Consider the following 19,535-nt stretch of genomic DNA (forward strand, 5'->3'; position numbering starts at 1 on the left):
TTCCCGTGGGCGGGGTTACCGGTCGGCGCGGCCGGCGTCGCGCCACTGCGCAGGCGCAGGAGGGCGGTACCACGGCGGCTGCGACATGGGGGGGCGCGGAGGAGACGCCGGAAGTAGCGGTGGTACGGGTCCGACCGAGGGGTACTCACCGCCGGCAGCGTCCACCCGGGCGGCGGCAAGAGTCAAGGCCCGAGGGGGTGGGCGTGGCGGCCGCCGGAACACGACCCCGTCGGCTCCCTCGCGCAGTGCGGCGCCGCGGCGCTCCCTTCCACCGGCTGCCATGAGCGAGCGCCTGCGCCCCAGGTGAGAGGGAAGGGACCCCCGTGCCCTTCCCGCCGCTCGCTCGCCCGCCGGCGGGTCTGAGGGATGGAGCCGAGGGGGCGCGCGGGGTGAGGGGTCCGAGCCGGCGGGGGCCTCCGTCTGGGGTGCGCTGGCGCCCGCGGGAGGAGGGGACAGGGATGCGCGAGTGGCCGGCTGCCTGGTCCCTGCGGGCGCGACTCCCGCGGGTCCCGGCTGCCCCGTCTCCATCTCCCGCCCCGCGCCCCGGTCTCCTCCTACTCGGAATGGAGTCAGGTCGGTCCCGGAAGAGAGACGGTGGCCCTGGGGCGTCCGTGCCCTAAATTGAGGCGGGTGGGGGGGAGGCAGGGAGGGAGCCCCCGAGGGCGCCGGTCGGGGCTCGCCAAGGTCAGGTGGGCGGCGGGGATTAGGTGCGGCCGAGAGCCGGGGCGGGTGCGATCCTGGCCGCGGCGGCCTGCAGCAGGATTCTAAACTGTTTGGGAGCCGAGCCGTTTGGCTCCGAGGCCGGCCGACCCGCCGTCTTCCCGCCCAGCCTGGGCCGGGGGCTTTTGTGCCTGCCGCGTGCGGAGCTGGAGAGAGTTTGGTCAGGGTACCCCGGGGCGGAGAGGGCCAGCTTTGTTTCGGGTTGGAGCTCCAGGTGAGGCCGTGGGGGTCACCCAGCCCCGGCTCTGCCGGCGGCTGGTTTTTCCTGGGTCGTGCCGGGCTCGCCGCTCTTCGGCCGCAGGCGCGGAGTGAGTTCGGGGGTCCCGGCGCGATGTTGCTGGGGCCGGCCCCCCTGCGCCGGCGGCGGTCGGCAGCCCTTCCTCGAGGCCCCTGCGTGGAAACGGGATTTTGCCGTGACTTCGGGGTCCTTAAGGGAAACCCGGGGTCGCCCGAGCTGCTGCCGTGGACTGCTGGTCTGGGCGCGCAGCAGGTGGACCTAAAACCTCTGCTGGGGTGGACAAGAAGCGGGGCCTGTCACTCCCGGGCCGTGGGAAGTAGGAGCAGATGCAATAGCTTCACCTGATGGCCGTTGTGTCCGCTTCCCAAACGTGGTTCCCTTGATAATCTCGTGTAGTTCCCTCTGATAATCCCAGGTCGTTCCCTTGATAATCCCGGGTGGTTCCCTTGATAATCTCTTGTAGTTCCCTCTGATAATCTCGGGTCGATCCCTCTGATAATCTCAGGTAGGGTCATTCCCTCTGATAATCTCCTGGGGAATCTTAGGTATCTGGGAGAAGTTTTAAATACTTCCTACCAGAGCTTTCCCTTTCCCCAGGCCTGCGTCCCCACCGTCCAGATGTGTTTATGCCGGTGGGTTCCTTTTCCCCGCGGAGCAGTCACGTCCCCCTGTCTGCGGCCCACCCTTCAGAGGGGTCCTCGGCTCTGCACAGGCTCCTCTTCGCCTTTCTCTTCGCGCTGTGTCCCTGGGGTCGGAGGGAGCAGCTGCGCCAGCGTCCGCTCACTCGGAATCTGTTTGCTTACTCCTAGGAGGAGAGCTGGGGCTGAGCTGGGGCTATTCCAGACCGGTCCACGGCCGCCTGGCCCTGCCGCAGAGGGCGGGGGGTGTGGCCAGGAGGTCTGTGCTTGCCTGTAACAGAGCCTCACCTCGGATTCACTTGTTACTTAAACAGGCTTTTTTTTAACCTCATATTTATTGGGAATGTTTTTTGCACTAAGAAGAAAGAGTTCCACTTTTAAAAAGTCTGGAAGCCACCGCACTCACGCGCTCGGCTTGCTGCTTTGCTGCCCTCCAGCGTGCTGGAGGCGGCCTCCTCAAGTGGGGCGCTGGCTGGAGCCGGCCTCCTAGGAGGCTGAAGCTGGGAGCAGCACCTGTGCTCAGACGGCCAGGGGCGAGTCTGATCAGTTGCAGGGTGCGGGGAAATTACAGCCTGGCCTGCGACATTGGTGCGGAAAGGTGTAATCTGCCCGGATGCACCGGTAGGATGTGCATGAAGGTGTAGCCGTGCCAATTATTACACAGCATGTTGAAGGAAAGCTGTTTCAAGGCTGGAATCTGCTAGTAGCCTAGAAAAAGGCCAGTGAACCCTGGGTACGGGCCTTCTTGGACTAGTACCATCCAAGAAATGGGCCACCTGTGGGCCAGAGAGAAAATTCTGGTACCGTGAGAAATGTGCTGGTTACGAGGCGGCGATGTTGCGTGGGCTTTTCCCGGGGTTAGGCTGAAATGCACAGGGCCTGCCGGTCCTCCATTCTCTCATCCTTTGTGCCATGCGGCTCCCTGGCAGTCACGTCCTTGTCACCGGAAAGCCGTTCCCCATTGTGAACACAGAAACGCACATGTTGACCAGGTCGCAGGTTCGGTGAGGGTGACTCAGCAGCCCAGGGCACCAGGCGGCTGTCGTCCCGCTGATAAAGTGGGCGTGCAGGCGGCGTCTTGCTGCTGGGGAGTTTCTCTGGCGAGGCCCCTGGCGTCCCGTCTGCTGCTGCTTTGCCACTGCCGCAGTTCTGTGATCATGAGCGCGAGAGTAGAAGTCGCAATTGTATGATAGTCGCACAGCCACTCAGTGACCTTTAAAAGCTGATATCCATCTATTTTTTTAACCTCTTGGCAGCGAGGTAAGGAGTGGAAATGATGACCTTATTTCAAAGCAGCTGAATTTTAGAATGAGGGAAATGGGGTCGCCTAGTGCAGATTGGTTTAAGTTTTATCAGAAGCACACACTCACTGTCATTCCAAATCTAAAGAGATCCGTACTCTATATTAATAAAGTTACATATATTCAGAATGTTGCCGAATCAGAGAATTGAGCTCAGGGTTATAATTAATTGTTTTTAAAGATTTACTTATATTTTTTATGAAAGAGAGGGAGAGAGAGAGATCTTTGATCTGTCACTCCTGTCCCCAGATACTTGCACTGGCCATTGGTCAGGCTGAAGCCAGGAACCCCATCTGGATCTCATGTGCGTGTGCAGGGACTCAGCAACTTGAACCATCATTTGCTGGTTCCCGGGCTGTGGGTAGGAAGCTGGATCAGAAGCGGAGGGGCCAGGACTTGAGCCAGCACCAGACAGCACCAGCCCCTAGCTGCGCCCCTCTGGGTGCCTCGGAAGGTACTGAATTAAGCATCCGCAGCACTTAGACCCTGACCCGTAGGTGTAAGTCCCGCCCCAGAAAGCAACTCCACTTCCCTGAGAAGCATCTAACTGTGCAGGAAACATAGAAGCTCTTCTTCTCTCACAGCCTTTTGGCCCTTTATTTAAATTTGAAACTTGAAGAATTTTATTTTAATGGGTACTTACTGCTCCTTTGCGTCTAGGGGCCTCTGGCTGGCCCTGCCCAATAGAACTTTATGCCACAGGGGCAGTGTCCTCCATCTGTGCTGTCCAGTGGCAGCAGCCACTAGCTGCAGGGGCCACTTCCCATGAAAATGTGGCTACTGTGACCTAGGAACTGGGTGTTTAGTTCCAGTTATTGTAATTTTAAATAGCTGTGTGTGGCTCATGGCTGCTATATTGGACAGTACAGCCAGGCAGTGGGACTCCGTTACACCTCCTGTATTTCCCGTTTCCGACTGGGGTTGAAGCCTTCTGCCTGCCTAACCCTGTGCGGAATGTGCAGAGTCTGTCGCGTGCACCTGAGAACACTTGCCTGAGGAAGACGCGTGGTTTTCCTTTCAGCCTAGAAATTGTAAGCGGCTCGTGCTGCAGACAAGCTGTGGTCTCGGAGCAACAACCCGGCGAGGTGGCTGCCGGCTGGTGGAGCTGGCTGGGGTGGGCAGGGTGGGAGCCCAGTGTGAACAAGAGCTGCTTTTCCAGTGGCTACCCAGCACAGTAATCACTGGGGGGACGTGTTTGCTTAGTGTGATAATTGGGGAAAAATCAGGGATGAAGACAGCTAAAGTTTAAAGGGCTGTTTCTGTGTAGCCAGCAATTTTATGAGGATTTTCTGGGAATACAGGCAAAGGCAGCCATTCTTGAATGTGGAAAGGGAGTAAAATTAGGTAATTTGGAATTGTGATTTCAGGGAGTGTGGAAGGAAGAAAACCTTAATCAGACAGAGCTTGCAGTCTTAGTCATTGACCTCTTCCTGTTCTTATTTAATTCCCGGCATCCATTTAAAATGTTCAGGCTTCTTTTTAGAAATTAGCTTAACTAATTTAAGCTTGACTTTACTGTTGCTCTCTTAGATTTTTGTTCCCAGAGCCCAATGACGGTATTGTTCTAACTTTAACCCATTGGGATATAATGGGATGAATGATCTCTTCTCAGGCAGGGGTGGGAAATTTATGTGAGTATGTTGCATGGTTTACCTTTTAGGATCAATTGTTGGATTTTCTTTTTCCTCCTTGTGATTTAATTTCAGGAAAAGGAGAAGGAATGGCAATGAAGAGGAGAACCATCTTCCCCCCCAGACCAAAAGAAGTAGCAGAAACCCTGTCTTTCAGGATTCCTGGGACACAGAGGTAGGAGTTACAGTCACGTAGTCTCTTGTTCTCACTGCTGGGCTGTACAACCCAGATTCTGCTGTGTAATTAAAGCAAATTTTGTTTATTAAAAAAAGCGATTTTCAGTAGTTTCAACATCCCCTCACGCTCTCTTTGTGAGACATGTCCCCTTTGGTGAAGGTGTGTGGCCTCTCCCAAGTAAACCCCACAGATTCTCTCTCTCTGTCTCTCATACACACACACTCCCTCTGTCTCTGTCTCCCTCCTCTGCGTCTCACACACACACACACACACACACTCTCTCTCTCTCTCTCTCTCTCTCTCTCCTCCCTCCTTCCCTCTCTCCCTTCCTCTCCTTTTCTGTCTCTCAAACACATACTCTCTCTCCCTCTTTCTGTCTCTCACACATTCACTTGATGTGTATTAGAAGTTTCAGGGTCCTTTGAAAGCCCATTTTTGAACTCCCTATTTTACATTTCAGAAACAAAGTTATTTTCTGATAGTTATAAACCATTATCATTAAGTTTATCGTTGTCATTGTTGCTTCAGTTCACATGTCTTAATAGAGACTTTAAACATGCAGAATATATAAGGTGTGTTTCTTCAAAACCCCCTTTGAGGTGTTCTGGCTTTTTATTGTGTGTGGGCAGGGAGGCTGGTGGAAGGAGAGCTCTTGGTTTCCTGAGAGAATGCTGCAGTTGGTATATTGGGGAGAAATTTTTTGTGCAGTTGGAAGGCTGCTGTGGTAGGGAAAGGAAGCCAACACTTAAGTAATGCTTCTATTAGATTATACACCTAAAGACTTTGACTCTCTGAAAGAATTAAAAAAAAAAAAAGATTTATTTATTTGAAAGGTAAAATTACAGAGAGGCAGGGGATGGGGTGGGGTGGGGTGGGGTGTGGAGAGACAGAGATCTTCCATGTGCTGGTTCACTCCCCTGATGGCTGCAATGGCCGGAGCTAGGCCCATCTGAAGTAAAGAGCCTGTAAAATAATTTGTGCTTTAACTAGTTCTTGACAATAGGATTTGACCTATTTCCAGTCTTTCTTTATCAATAATTCAAAGTAACTCCCCCCAGGGGGAAAATCAGTAACTGTCATGTAATGATATTAATTTAGGAAACAGTAAGGAACAAGTTAAGATTAGAATCTGCCGATATGGAGGCTGGAGTTTCTCTAGCGTGTTTCCCTCTCCCTTTCAGATCTTATCTGCTCTGTTTTTTCCTTTTTTTTTTTTTTGAATGGTTAACAGAAAAGTAGTTGAGCTTTTGTTTAATGTGATAGAGATATCAGAGATGAAAGAAAACCAAAGGTTCGAAGCTACCATGAACATCTGATGATAAAACTGTAGTTGTGTTTTAGAGTCTGTTATTATTTTGGATTTTAAGACAATTCATTAAAAGACTTTGCAGAAGTTACTGTTTGTTTACCTGTGTTTGTGTGAGTCCTGCTGTGTGACGTCCACATTAATTCACAGGTGTACCAGGTCTAACTCTCTGCATTAACCTTTTTTCCCTGTAGTTACAGTTTTGATGCCTGAGAGCAGAAATAGAAATTGTTATCTTTTTTTTAAATAAACATTTCTGCTTTTTGATTTTAAGTAAGACAAATGCTTTAGTATTAGTGTTAATTGTTTGTATAAGATGACCTTTGCTTGCTTTCTAAAATCTATATGCTAGTATCCCAGAAGAAAATAAGGTGTTGTTATTCAATCTCATGGGTCACACACACCTCGTTCTTACTTGTCCAGAGGAATTCACCTGTTGAGCCGCTGTGTGATTAGTAATCTGAGGGGGAGACTAGTTGTCTTCGTTGCGGTGGAAGGTCAGTGCGGGTAACTTTTATCGGAGCCCACTGGGAGTCTAGACGGTTACAGCATGAGTCCCAGCCTGGCTCCTGGAGCATCTCCCAGAGCAGCATCTTGTGCTGTGCCTCCCGAGTGCGGTACTAACCAGTCGGGGTCCCTCCCGAGTGCGATACTAACCAGTCGGGGTCCCTCCCGAGTGCGGTACTAACCAGTCGGGGTCCCTCCCGAGTGCGATACTAACCAGTCGGGGTCCCTCCCGAGTGCGGTACTAACCAGTCGGGGTCCCTCCCGAGTGCGGTACTAACCAGTCGGGGTCCCTCCCGAGTGCAGTACTAACCAGTCTTGGGGTCAAAGGGCGAGCCAGGGAGCACCTTTCAGATGGAAGGGAAGCCAGACGAATCGAGGTTTCACGGCTCTAGGACGTCATTATGTTGGCAGCGCACGGCAGGTTTAGGGGCGTTTGACTGCTTTCTGACAGTTGTATAAAACAAAATGATTCATTATGATTATTTTTTAAATTAACTAAGGGAATCAGTGGCAAACAGGTACCATTCCATTCCTTATTTTTTTTTTTTTTTTTTTTTTTTTTTAAGGATTTAGTTACTTGAAAGGCAGAGTTAGATCTTTCATCTGCTGGTTCACTCCCCAAATGGCTGCAATGACCAGGGCTGGGCCAGGCCAAAGCCAGGAGCCAGGAACATCTGGGTCTCCCATGTGGGTACAGGAGCCAAGCACTTGGGCCGTCTTCTGCTATTTTCCCAGGCCATCAGGAAGGAGCTGGATTCGAAGTGGATCAGCCGGGACTCGAACCAGCACTCATATGGGATGCCAGTGCCATAGGTGGCAGCTTTACCTGCTACGCCACAGCACTGGTCCCCACATTCAACTGTTAACTTTTGCTGTAAGTAAATCGTAGTCACCTGTGAAATGAAGCTAGTATTTGTCTCTTTTCCTAGATACTCTGAAGTGAAAGCTGATTTTTCAAATTAATTGTATAAAGAGAAACTTTAGGGGCCGGCGCTGTGGTGAAGTGGGTTAAAGCCCTGGCCTGAAGCGCCAGCATCCCATATGGGCGCTGGTTTGAGTCCCGGCTGCTCCTCTTCTGATCCAGCTCTCTGCTGTGGCCTGGGAAGGCAGTGGAGGATGGCCCAAGTCCCTGGACCCCTGCACCCACGTGGGAGACCCGGAAGAAGCTCCTGGCTCCTGGCTTCAGATCAGTGCAGCTCCGGCTGTTTCGGCCATCTGGGGAGTGAACCAGCAGATGGAAGACCTCTCTCTCTGTCTCAACCTCTCTCTGTAACTCCGTCTTTCAAATAAATAAAGTAAACCTTAGAAAAAAAAAGAAACTTTATTTTGTTTGCATTTTCTTCCTTCCATTTTATATATATATTTTAAATTTTTCTTTTTTTTTTTTTGGTGGGGGAGGCAGAGGGAGAGAGAAAGTGCTCACCCTTCTGCTGATTCACTTCCTAAATGCCCACGATGGCTGGGTCTGGCCAAGCTGAAGCCAGGGCTGCGGGACTCCCTGTGAGTCTCCCGTGCAGTTGGCAGGAACCCAGCAGGGTGAGCCGTGGCAGCTGCCTGGCGGGGTGTGCTCGGGCAGGAAGCGGAAACTGGGAGCAGCGCTGGGTTTCCGTCTAGGCCGTTCAGTGTGAGATGCAGGCACCTCAGCGTGGCACGTTAAGCTCTGTGCCACACGCCCTTCCCTAGGGGTTATTGTCTCCAGTTTTCAGAAGGAAAAGTTGGGAGCCAGGACAATGAAGTCACTTGCCAAATGTCGCTCCCCCTCTTCGTGGAGGAACGACACAAGACCCTGCGCTGTTCTTCTGTCTGCTCGGCCCTCCCCGGGTTTGCTGCTGGTTCTTCCCGGGTTGGCTACTGTCCCTTCCACCTCCGTGGAAGGGCGGTTCCCCCTGCCACATTCCCCACTTCCGCGGGGGAGCGGCACACCGCCGGCCGGCTCTCTCGGGGGCTGCACAGGTGTTCCCCTTAGGTGTTCCCCTTAGATGTTCCTGGTGCATGCCGTCTCTCTCCTCCTTTATAGTCCTCCTCCGCCAATCCCAACTCGGCTGAGGTGTTCCCCTTAGATGTTCCTGGTGCATGCCGTCTCTCTCCTCCTTTATAGTCCTCCTCCGCCAATCCCAACTCGGCTGCCCACACGCCGAGCACGCTGCTCTCCTCCAATCAGGAGCAAGTCCTACAGTTTATTGGCTGAACTGGAGGCAGCTGTGTAGAAGCTGTTTTCTTCTCTCCCAGCGCCATATTGTGGGAGAGCAGATGCATAGAATAAGTCTTAATTCCAGTAACAGTCTAGTCCGAGTTGCTCCCCACACCAAAGACACTGATTACTGAGAGGCAGGGAGAGCAGGGCCCCAGTTGGACAAATGCTGATGTATATGCCGTCACTAGCGGGCAGAGCGCAGGGCTGAAGGGACCTCACCGAGGAACGGGCCTCGCTGGGATCACAGGGACAGAAAAGAACAGTTCTTCTCTCCTATTTCTTTTAATTGGGAAAAAATTTTTTGGGAAAAAATTTTTTTTAAAAGATTTATTTATTTGAAAGGCAAAGTTACAGAGAGGCAGAGAGATGAGAGAGGGCTCCACCGGTCCACCTCCCACATGCCTGCAGTGACTGGGGCTGTGCCAGGCTGGAGCCAGCGTCCAGGTTCTCCCATCTGGACCTCCCACGGGGCTCCAAGTGCGTGGCCGTCTGCTCCTGCTCTCCCAGGCACGTTTGCGGGGAGCTGGTTCAGAAGCAGAGCAGCCTGAACTAACTGGCGCTCTTGTGGGAGGCTGGTGTTGCAGGAGGCAGCTCGGCCTGCCGCGCCCGCCGCAACGCTGGCCCCTGGAGGATATTTGTCCCAGTAAGTGCTGTGATAAGTTACTAGCTATAAAGCAGTTAGCTAGAAGAAATTGGGGTCTGAATTTTTTTCCCAGAACTCTGTAACTAGTGCTAGAATCTTTAAATCTTTAAATTTGAATGTTGACTCCAGTGAGCCTTTGAATACCATTTTTAAAATTGGATATAAATTTACTAGTATGATTAAGATACTTTTTTTGTAAAGTTGTTGGGGACAAACCATGTGAGTTGATGTCTAGATCAGGCTCAGTTTTCTCTGGTTAGCAAGAAAGGGAGTGCTTGTTAATTTGTCTCCATGATAGATCCTGTTTAAAGCTCACAACATTCTCTCATCTGGTGCTGTTGTTTGGATGGTGAAAACCTGCAAGGTTTACCTTGGCTGATTCTGTTTAGTGTGAGTTGTGTCTTTACAATTAGTAGGCGTAATTGTCTTTACTTTCAATACCTTTGTGTACAAATTAGGAGTTTCCATGTGAAATTGGCTTCTGATTCATAAATACCTGAGAAATAAAAGTAATGCCTTTTTTAAATACAAAAGCCTCAATTTTTTAAAGCCTTCACCTTGACTTATCAAGACTGTTTTGATTTTTCAGGCCACTGTGAACTAGCATCAAATAAAGTGAAAACTGTTGGAAATAAAATAGAAATAGTTCATTGCAACAGCCTGTGCCCCCTTTGTCGTGTCTACTAAAAGGGACAATTTTTAATGTCAGTAGAGGCAGGACCAAAATAATGAAAATAATAATAATAATAATAGTAATACCAGAACCAGGAGATCCATGGATTTTTTTTTTTTTTTTTAAACAGGCAGAGTGGACAGTGAGAGAGAGAGACAGACAGAAAGGTCTTCCTTTTGCCATTGGTTCACCCTCCAATGGCCGCTGCGGCTGGTGCACTGCGCCTATCCGAAGGCAGGAGCCAGTACTTCTCCTGGTCTCCCATGGGGTGCAGGGCCCAAGCACTTGGGCCATCCTCCACTGCACTCCCTGGCCACAGCAGAGAGCTGGCCTGGAAGAGGGGCAACCGGGACAGAATCTGGCGCCCCGACCGGGCCTAGAACCCAGGGTGCCGGCGCCGCTAGGCGGAGGATTAGCCTAGTGAGCCGTGGCGCCGGCAATCCATAGATCTTTAAAGTTAAGATTCTCTAAGTTTGTTTAACTGATAAGAATTAGCTGAGTGTTAAATGATATTCTTTTTAGACCAGTCTGGATTTAGATGATGTCAGGAATGATCAGCAAGATTTTTCAAATGCTATTGCAAAACCCTTAGTTTCTGCCTACCCTATATATAACCTTAGTATACGGTACATCCCAAGAGTCAGACCTGTTGTGGCAGATTCTGTTGGGTGAAACTGGTAGGGTTGTGTGTTTAAATCCTGTAGAAAATTCACTTTGGGAAATTAACTTCTTAAGTGATCCCTTCAGGGTGGAAGAACTGTCCTGTTAATCTGATTGTAGAGTACATTTGAAAAAACTTTGCTCACAGTTTAAGCCTTTGACATTTTTAAAAAAATTATTTACTTATTTATTTGAAAATCAGAGTTTACACAGAGAGGAGAGGCAGAGAGAGAGAGAGAGGTCTTCCATCTGCTGGTTTACTCCCCAGACAGCCGCAATGGCCGGAGCTACGCTGATCCGAAGCCAGGAGCTTCTTCTGGGTCTCCCACGCAGGTGCAGGGGCCCAAGGACTTGGGCCATCTTCTGCTGCTATCCCAGGCCACAGCAGAGAGCCGGATCAGAAGTGGAGCAGCTGGGTCTTGAACCGGTGCCCATATGGGATGCTGGCGCTTCAGGCCAGAGTGTTAACCCACTGCGCCACAGCACCGGCCCCTGAAATGTTAAGAATACATTGCATCAGCTCATAGCTACCCCAGGAAGTTTTCTTTTGTTGTTTTTTTTTAAAGGCAGAGTGAAGTACAGGCACACATGCAGAGACACAGTGTGCGTCCATCCACTGTTATTTTACCTAAGTGCCTGCCAGGTCTGGGCCAGGCAGAAGCCAGGAGCCAGGAACTCTGTCCATGTGTCCAGCATGAGTGATGGGACCCAAGTACTTGAGCTGTCATCCTCCGAGGACACATTAGTAGGGAGGTGGATTGGAGGCAGCTATCAGGGACGTGAACCAGGGATGTGGTAGGTGTCCTGTGTGGTGGCCTAACGTGCAACGCCGTAATGCCCGCCCCCTCAGTAGCTTCTTTCTGAAACTAAATGTTTTCTAAAGAAATCTTTTTTTATTTATTTGGAAGGCTGGGTGGGGGTGGAGAGAGAGATCCCTTGCGCTGTGCCAGGAGCTTGGAGCTCAGTCTGGGTCTTGCGTGGGTGCAAGGGACCCAACTGCTTGAGCCTCCCCTGCTGGCTCCCAGGGCGCACACTGACGGGAAGCTGGGACTTCAGTCCAGGCACTGCAGTGTGGAATGTGGGCTCCCAAGCTGGGTCTTAACACTCATTTCCTAAAGCAATGTGAAAGTCTGTTACTAAATACATAAGAGATACACGTACATATCTTTTTAAAAATTTGTTTTTAAAGATGTACCTATTTATTTGGAAGGCAGTTAGAGAGACAGGGAGAGAGAGGAGGTAGATATCTTCCTTTGCTGGTTCACGCCCCAGTGTCTGCAGTGGCCAGGGCTGGGCCAGGCCAAAGCCAGGGTCTCCCACGCGGGTGCAGGGGCCCAAGGACTTGGGCCATCTTCCACTGCTTTCCCAGGCGCATTAGAAGGGAGCCGGATTGGAAGTGGAACAGCGGAGACTCGAACAGGCATCCATATGGCATGCTGGCAGTAGCCTTCTACGCCACAGTGCTGCCCTCAGGGGAATTTTGTTTATTTTTAAAGAGTTTATTTATTTGAGAAAGAGGTCTTCCACCCGCTGGTTCGCTCACCAAATGACCACAACGGCTAGAGCTCTGCCGATCCGAAGCCAGGAGCCAGGAGCTTCTTCCGGGTCTCCCACGTGGGTGCAGGGGCCCAAGGACCTGGGCCATCTTCCACTGCTTTCCCAGGCCATAGTAGAGAGCTTGATCAGAAGAGGAGCAGCTGGGACTTGAACAGGTGCCAATATGGGATGCCGGTGCTACAGGCAGAGTCTTAACCCACTACGCCACAGCACTTTTCTAAGGGTTATGAGGTACTTTAAAAAGTTAATGGACTGGGGCCGGCACTGCGGTGTAGCGGGTAAAGCTGCTGCCGGAATCCCATATGGACACCTGTTCAAGTCCCGGCTGCTCCACTTCCAATCCAGCTCTGTGCTATGGCCTGGGAAAGCAGTAGAAGATGGCTCAAGTCCTTGGGCCCCTGTACCCATGTGGGAGACCTGGAGGAAGTGCCTGGCTCCTGGCTCCTGGCTTCGGATTGGTGCAGTTCCGGCTGTTGTGGCCAACTGGGGAGTGAACCAGTAGATGGAAGACCTCTCTCACTCTCTGCCTCACCTTCTCTTCTCTCTGTGCAACTCTGACTTACAAATAAATAAATAAATATATATATATATTTTTTTTTTAGAAAAAAGTTAATGGAAGGGTCAATTTTGTGGTGCAGTGAATTGAGCTGCAGCTTGTAACTCCAGTACCCCATGTGGGCACTGGTTCCACTCCCAGCTGCTCTGCCTGTGGTACAGCTCCCTGCCAGTGTGCCTGGGAAAGCCTCAGAAGGTGGCCTAAGTGCTTAGGTCCCTGCCACCCATGTGAGAGACCTAGATGGAGTTCTTGGTTCCTGGCTCCACCTGGCCCATCTGTGGCTGTTGTCATCTGGGGAGTGAACCAGTGGATGGCAGTTATTTCTCTGTCTTCTCTCACTCTGCCTTTCAAATAAATAAGTCTTTTTTTAAAAAGTTGAAATTGCGTATTATGAGAAACTGCATGTATTTCAAAAATTTTTTGTGCCAAAATACCTTATTTATTCCCATTTTCCCACTATTGTAGTTCCCTTCATATTAGGAGAAATGTCAGGGTTGTTTCTGCCATGGATGTACATGGGTTGTCTCTAGACGGACCTCACACCTGGAATGGTGGGATTACGGGTGGGCTCAGCTGAGGGCAGACGCCCCTTGCTGCAGCTTCCGCGCCGTGGGCCCAGTGATGAGCTCCTTCCGTGTCTGTCCTCTTCTGCTGGGGTCTTCCCTTCCAGTGCAGAGGAGGGAGTGGGCCCTGGCCTGCTGGCAGCCTCTCCTGCGGGTTCCTGTCCAGCCTCCAGGGTGTTCCCTCCCGTCCTCCTCTGCTCTGCCCCCCAGCTTCCTGTGTGCTCTCTGAGCGTCTCCACCCCATGGCTTCAGTTGCCTGCTGCCTCGTTCGGAACTTCCTCATTGCCTCTCCTTCCTTTCTTTGGACCCTGGCTTCCTCCTTGACTCTGCTAAGCAAACTGGCCAAGGCTCACCGTGGCCTTCCCAGCCCAGCACACACTTACGAGCTGAGCCGCTGTTTGCTGGGCCTGGGCCTGGGCCTGGCTGCTCCGGGTCAGCTGGTCGTTTCCTTCACCTCCCTCCTTCCTTGCGTTCCACAGTTCCCAGGCCTTCTGCTTGATGTGTGAGAAAACCTGCCAGTGGGCTGCTGCAACCCTCAGCCCGAGCACGAGGATGGCTGTGTCTTTTTAAATTGCCTTTAAAAAAAAAAAAAAAAAAAAAAAAAAAACTTATTCATTTATTTGAAAGGCCAAAGAGAGAGAGAGAGAGAATCTTCCAGGTGCTGGTTCATTCCCTTAATAGCCACAGTGGCTGGGATTGGGCGAAGCTCAATCCTGGTCTCGCCGGGTAGCTGGTACCTAAGTACTTGGCTGTCACCTGCTGATTTCCCGGTGGAAAGTGGATTAGCCAGGGCTCTGATAGGGGATGCAGGCGGTGTAAGCAGTGGCTTTACCTGCTGTACCACAGCATTGGGACTGGCTACTTCCTTTTAAAAATTAATTGGGACTGGCATTGTGGCACAGTGGGTTAACCACAGCCTGTGATGCTGGCACCCCATATGGGGGCACTGGCCATGTCTTGACTGCTCTACTTCCTGTTCAGCCCCCTGAAAATGTTCCTGAGAAAGCAGAAGAGGACCCAAGTGGTGGGTCCCTGCCACCCATGTGGGAGACCCAAGTGAATTTCCTGGCTGCTGGCTTTGGCCTGGCTCAGTTCTACCTGTTGCAGTCATTTGGTGTATCAGAGGACGTAACATCTCTTTGTCACCCTGCATTTCAAATAAATACATTTTTTTTAAAGTCAATTAAAAAAAATCTGCTGGTTCACCTTCCAAGTGCCGCCACACCCGGGACTGCTAGCCCTGGGCACTTCATGCAGGTCTCCCATGAGGGCGGCATGAGCCCAGCTTGAGTCATGAGCATGCCTTATGTGCACAGAACCTCGGGGAAGCTTCACAGCTCCTGGTAATCTGTCTTGCTGTCACCCACTCTTCCTGCTGTGTGGGCCCAGCCACGCCACTGTTCCTCCCCAAACACTCTTCGGATCTGCTCGTGCAATTCTCAGTTTGCCACCCCATCTCTATTTTTTTTTTTTTTTAATTCATTTTATCTATTTGAAAGACAGAGCCACAGAGAGGCAGAAAAAGAGAGAGGAGTCCTCCGTCCAGTGGTTCTCTCCACAAATGGCCATAATGGCTGGAGCTGAGCCGATCCGAAGCCAGGAGCCAACCCCTTGTCTCCCACGTGGGTGCAGGGGCCCAACTACTTGGACCGTCTTCCACTGCTTTCCCAGGTGCATCAGCAGGGAGCTGGATGGGAAGTAGAGCAGCTGGTGCCGCAGGCCGGGGCTTTAACTACCCCCCCCCCCCCCCCCCCCGGTCTCTTAGACGTCCTCTTCATCCCTGGAGGCTCTGCTGAGAGCTTGTTCTCAGTCAGCAGTCATGGCCAGACTCCTGGGCTGTGGACCGTCATCGTCAGTGGGTGCAGCGCCATTTTCTTGCTGATTAGGCCCAGTGGGTATTTCCTGAATGGTGGGGGCTGCCTGATGATGTCTCTTTGCACATCGTGTGCACAAAGACGTTTGCACAGTGGTTGGTCATGAGGACAGCCAGTGCCCTGCTATTCGCCCAGTGTGGTCCTGGGGTGGGCCCTGGGTGTTAATACTTTTTTTTTTTTTAAAGATTTACTTAGTTGAAAGGCAGAGTGATGGGGAGAGAAGGAAAGAGATCTTCTACCTGCTGTTTGACTCCCCAAATGCCTGCAGCAGCTGGAGTTGCGCCAGGCGGAAGTCACAAGGCTGGAACTCCCGTCTGGGTCTCCCGTGTGGGTGCCCAAGCACTTGGGCCAATTTCCACTGCCTTCTCCGGGCTCAGTCACAGGAAGCCGAACAGGAAACAGAGCAGCTGGGACTCTAACCAGCACTCTGATAGGGGATGCCAGCATTGCAGAGGTGACTGACACCAGCCCCATGTAGAGCCCACTGCAGAGCCTAGGCCGTGCGGGGCAGCCCCGTGTCCGCCGAGGGGCTGCAGTTGGGCGTCCTGGCAGGTTTTGTTTCCATCTAAGCTGACTCCCTTTCCATGCAGGTCTCTCAGCAGGACTCGCCTTTGTCTGTCTGGAGAGATTCTTTGCCAGTCTTCATACATTTACTGCTTTTGGTTCCTATTCATGGATTTGAAAGGGATTTTAACTTTGCAGATTGTGGCCTTCGTCTCCGTGGATTGGTCATACAGATTTGTCTTGAAAATATCCTGGTCGTGTGTCAGCACTAAGTCCGAGTGGAAATTGAGAGGAGGGAAGCTGGGCTGTGTGGCACCTCGCTCTGAGACACTGTCCGACGGGAGTGTTTACAGGAGCCAGGGTCCTGGCAGCAGGAGTTGTGTCTGATGGGCTTTCTCGGCCCGAAGTCTTTGACTCTCCTTTTCTTTCAGTAACAGAATTTGCTGTCTTTCAGGAACAGGTGAAACAAGGTAAATGCTAGGATGGCAGTAGTGTTGGCGCAACCATGTACCATCAGGTAGTGGCTTTCTCCCCAGGCATTCAGAGTAAAAAGCTTCACCAAGTGTGGTAAACACATTTTTTTCCCCAAAAGATTTATTTAGAAAGAGGGAGAATCAGAGATATTTCATCCACTGGCTCATTCTCAGGTGGCTGAATGGCTGGGGCGGGGGCAGGCCAAAAGCCAGGAGCCCAGAGCTTCTTCAGGTGTTCCACATGGGTGCAGGGGCCCAACACTTGAGCCGCCTTCTGCTGCTTTCCCAGGTGCATTAGCAGGGGGCTGCATCCAAAGTGGGGCAGCCAGATCTTGAACTGGCACTGCTGTGAGATATCAGCGTTGTAGGCAGGCTTAACCTGCTGCATCACCATGCCAGCCCCAAGATTATGTATTTATGTGTTTGAAAAGCAGAGCCATAAGAGAGAGAGAAATAAGTATTTCGTTTGTTGGTTTACTCCCCAATGGCCAATGCTGGGACTTGGCCAGGCTGAAGCCAGGAACCTGGAACTTCATCTGGGTCCTCCATGTGGGGGCAGGGTCCCAAGCACTCAGGTTGTCTTCCGTTGCTTTCCCTGGAACAGCTGCAAGGAGCTGGGCCTGAAGCAGAGCAGCTGGGGCGCAGACAGGTGCTCTGATGTGTGATGCTAGTGTTGCAAGCAGTGGCTTACCCCACTGCACCACCACGCCAGCCCTGGGCTTTTGGTTTTAGAAGACAAAACAGTTTTACAGCTAGATATATCTGGATTTTTTTTTTTTTTTTTAAGATTTATTTATTTGAAAGGCAGAGTTACAGAGGGAGAGACAGAAAGAAATCATCTGCTGGCTTATTCTCCAAATGGCTGCAATGGCTGAGGCTGGGCCAGTCCATAGCCAGGAGCTTTTTCTGGGTTTCCCATGTGGGTGGAGGGGTCTAAGGACTTGAGTGATCTTCCACTGCTTTCCCAGGAGCACTGGCAGGGAGCTGAATCGGAAGTGGAGCAGCTGGGACTCGAACCTGTGCCTGTATGGGATGCCAGTGTCACAGGTGGTAGCTTTACCTGCTGTGCCACGATGTTGGCCCGTGCTGGGTATACCTTAAGATACTGATTGAGACTTAAAATTCAGTGTTATTCCTTTAGGGTTAAAAGTAAGTAATGACTGCATTGTTTAAGTAGGTTACTTTAGTGGTTGCCAGTGTCAAGACTGACTACAACTTTAAAACTTTGTTGACCCTGTCCTGTAAGAATTTTTAGTTTTGTCACCAAGTACGTACCAAATACGTGTAAATTTGAATAACTGAAAAGAAGTTTGACATAACAGTATTCCTTACTGTGTTGAACATTTTCATTTGTTTGTGCTTGCTGCTACTCACTATTGGGTTTTACTCTAAATTTGAGAAGGTCTGGTGCACCTGTAGATGGTGGACATTCCCTGTGTCTCCCTGAATGTGAGAAGACTGCCTGAACTGTCAGAAAATGGGAATCACATTATGTTGTAGAGAAATGTACAGTGGGGCTTAAAAAATTGGCAGAAACTGAACTAAAAGATTCTGCTGTTTTTACCTTTCCCAGTAATATACGTGTAGTGTTTATGTGTATTAAAATAGCACACAGAGTGCCTTCGCCTGGACTCTACGTTGGCTGTTTTTAATAGTTTGATATCATCGGGCTGCTCAGTGCAAGTGAAGGCAGCTGAGGCGGTCTTACAGGTTCTTGAGTAGTTAAGGAGGTAAAGCAGGCTTCCGAAAGTCTTACTGACAGTATCTATAGCTTTTTCTTTTTTTAATTTGAAAGACAGAGAAACACAGATATCCCACCTGCTGGTTCCCTCCTGAAATGCCCCCGGATCTGGGGCTGGGTCAGGCTGAAGGCAGGACCCGGGAACTCAGTCCCAGACTCCCGTGTGGTTGGCAGGGAGCCAAGGACTTGAGCCATCACGTGTTGCCCCAGGGTGTGGGTTAGCAGGAAGCTGGATGTGGAGTGGAGCCAGGACTGGAACTAGGCACTCCAGGATGGGATGCAGGTGTCCTGGGTGAGGCGGCAACCACTGTGCCCAAAGACCTGGCCCTCAGGAGCTTTTGAAAACCTCAGTCTTACTTTTGTAGGCGCTTTTTAGTAAGTAGAAGTTAAAACAGAAGGTCTAAATCCTAAATGTTTTGTTATCTTTTCTAGACTATTTTTGGTGTACATATATGTGTGTAAATCTTAAAGAAAAACATTAAACATATCGGGTGACATACACGCTATTTAGTATAAACTAAAATGTTAAAGACTTTTTTTTCTGTTTTAGAACTCCTACATCTCTTCATTATTGGCCAATAGAATTTCATTGTATTTATGTATACAGTGGATGTATTATAATGGAACCAATTCTGTATTGTTAGGTGTTTATGTACGCTAAGTTTTTAGTCCCCTTATACATGTTTCTATAAAGTTGAGTGGCAAGATTTAAAAAATGAATTAGAAGCTACATTTACCCCCTTTTTAAAAACTGTAGAAATTTTTTCTAGTCTGTTTATTTTACAGAATTTCTACTTTTTCTCAGAGTAATGTTACCCTTGGTATTAAAGTGTGAAGTAGATATTTGAGATGAAAACTTGACTTTGCTAGAAACTGATTCAAGTTTTGCCTTGATTTTCAGACAGTGCCTGTAACGAAAAACAGTAAAGAGAACAGACTAAGAGGAAACAAAGCGTTCTGCGCGGTGGGTTTCTCCTCCAGTGCAGTGACCTCCTTGTTAAACACTGACTGCCGGTGCATGTGCCGCTCTGGGTTGTCGTACCAGGTCAGGAGAGGCCTGTGGGGCAGAGCTTGGATCTTGAATTGATTTTGACCTCTTTTATCTTCAGTTTAATTAACTCTGCTGCTGACCTTCCATCTGACTTCATTCCAGCAACGTGTTAGAGTATGTTTGTGAAGTTCCTCCTTGACTGTGGGCAGGCTGTCGCCTGTTACCCACGCGCAGTGACCTATGTTAACAGTGGCTCCAGATGACATGTGGACCATGACAAGTCTTAGGTTTATTACTGATGGATGCTTTGTGAATTTTGCTTTGCTGTTAATTTTTTTTTTCTTTTTTGCATCTTCTCAAGATGTAGCTAACCTTTGGCTCAGAAACAACTACAGTTTGGTTTAAAAATCACTGGATTGTAGTGAAACTCTGTGATCACATTGCAAAAAAGTTATAGAGAGCAACCATAATCTTTTCATTCTAACAGTAATATTTTTCCATTTTTTTTAAAAGACTTATTCACTTATTTGAAAGACAGAGTTAGAGAGGAGACAGAGATCTTCCAACTGCTGGTTTATTCCTTAAAT

General features: G+C 50.2%; 1 protein-coding gene across 3 annotated transcripts in view; it reads left to right on the forward strand.

Annotated features, from left to right (window-relative positions):
- VCF1 (VCP nuclear cofactor family member 1) overlaps nucleotides 1–19,535 on the forward strand; it is a 23,863-nt gene continuing 4,328 nt past the window's right edge. Inside the window, exons 1-3 of one of the 3 annotated variants that reach the window (XM_008271767.4) lie at nucleotides 1–303; nucleotides 4,604–4,703; nucleotides 18,859–19,002. In XM_008271767.4, the coding sequence (XP_008269989.1) occupies nucleotides 86–303; nucleotides 4,604–4,703; nucleotides 18,859–19,002 (462 nt within the window). In that variant the 5' untranslated portion in view covers nucleotides 1–85. The remainder of the gene's footprint in view (nucleotides 304–4,603; nucleotides 4,704–18,858; nucleotides 19,003–19,535) is intronic. The other 2 variants (XM_008271768.4, XM_002719503.5) reach the window with 2 other exon arrangements.

This window comes from Oryctolagus cuniculus, chromosome 17, assembly GCF_964237555.1.
Source record: "Oryctolagus cuniculus chromosome 17, mOryCun1.1, whole genome shotgun sequence".
NCBI classification, from domain to species: Eukaryota; Metazoa; Chordata; class Mammalia; order Lagomorpha; family Leporidae; genus Oryctolagus; species Oryctolagus cuniculus.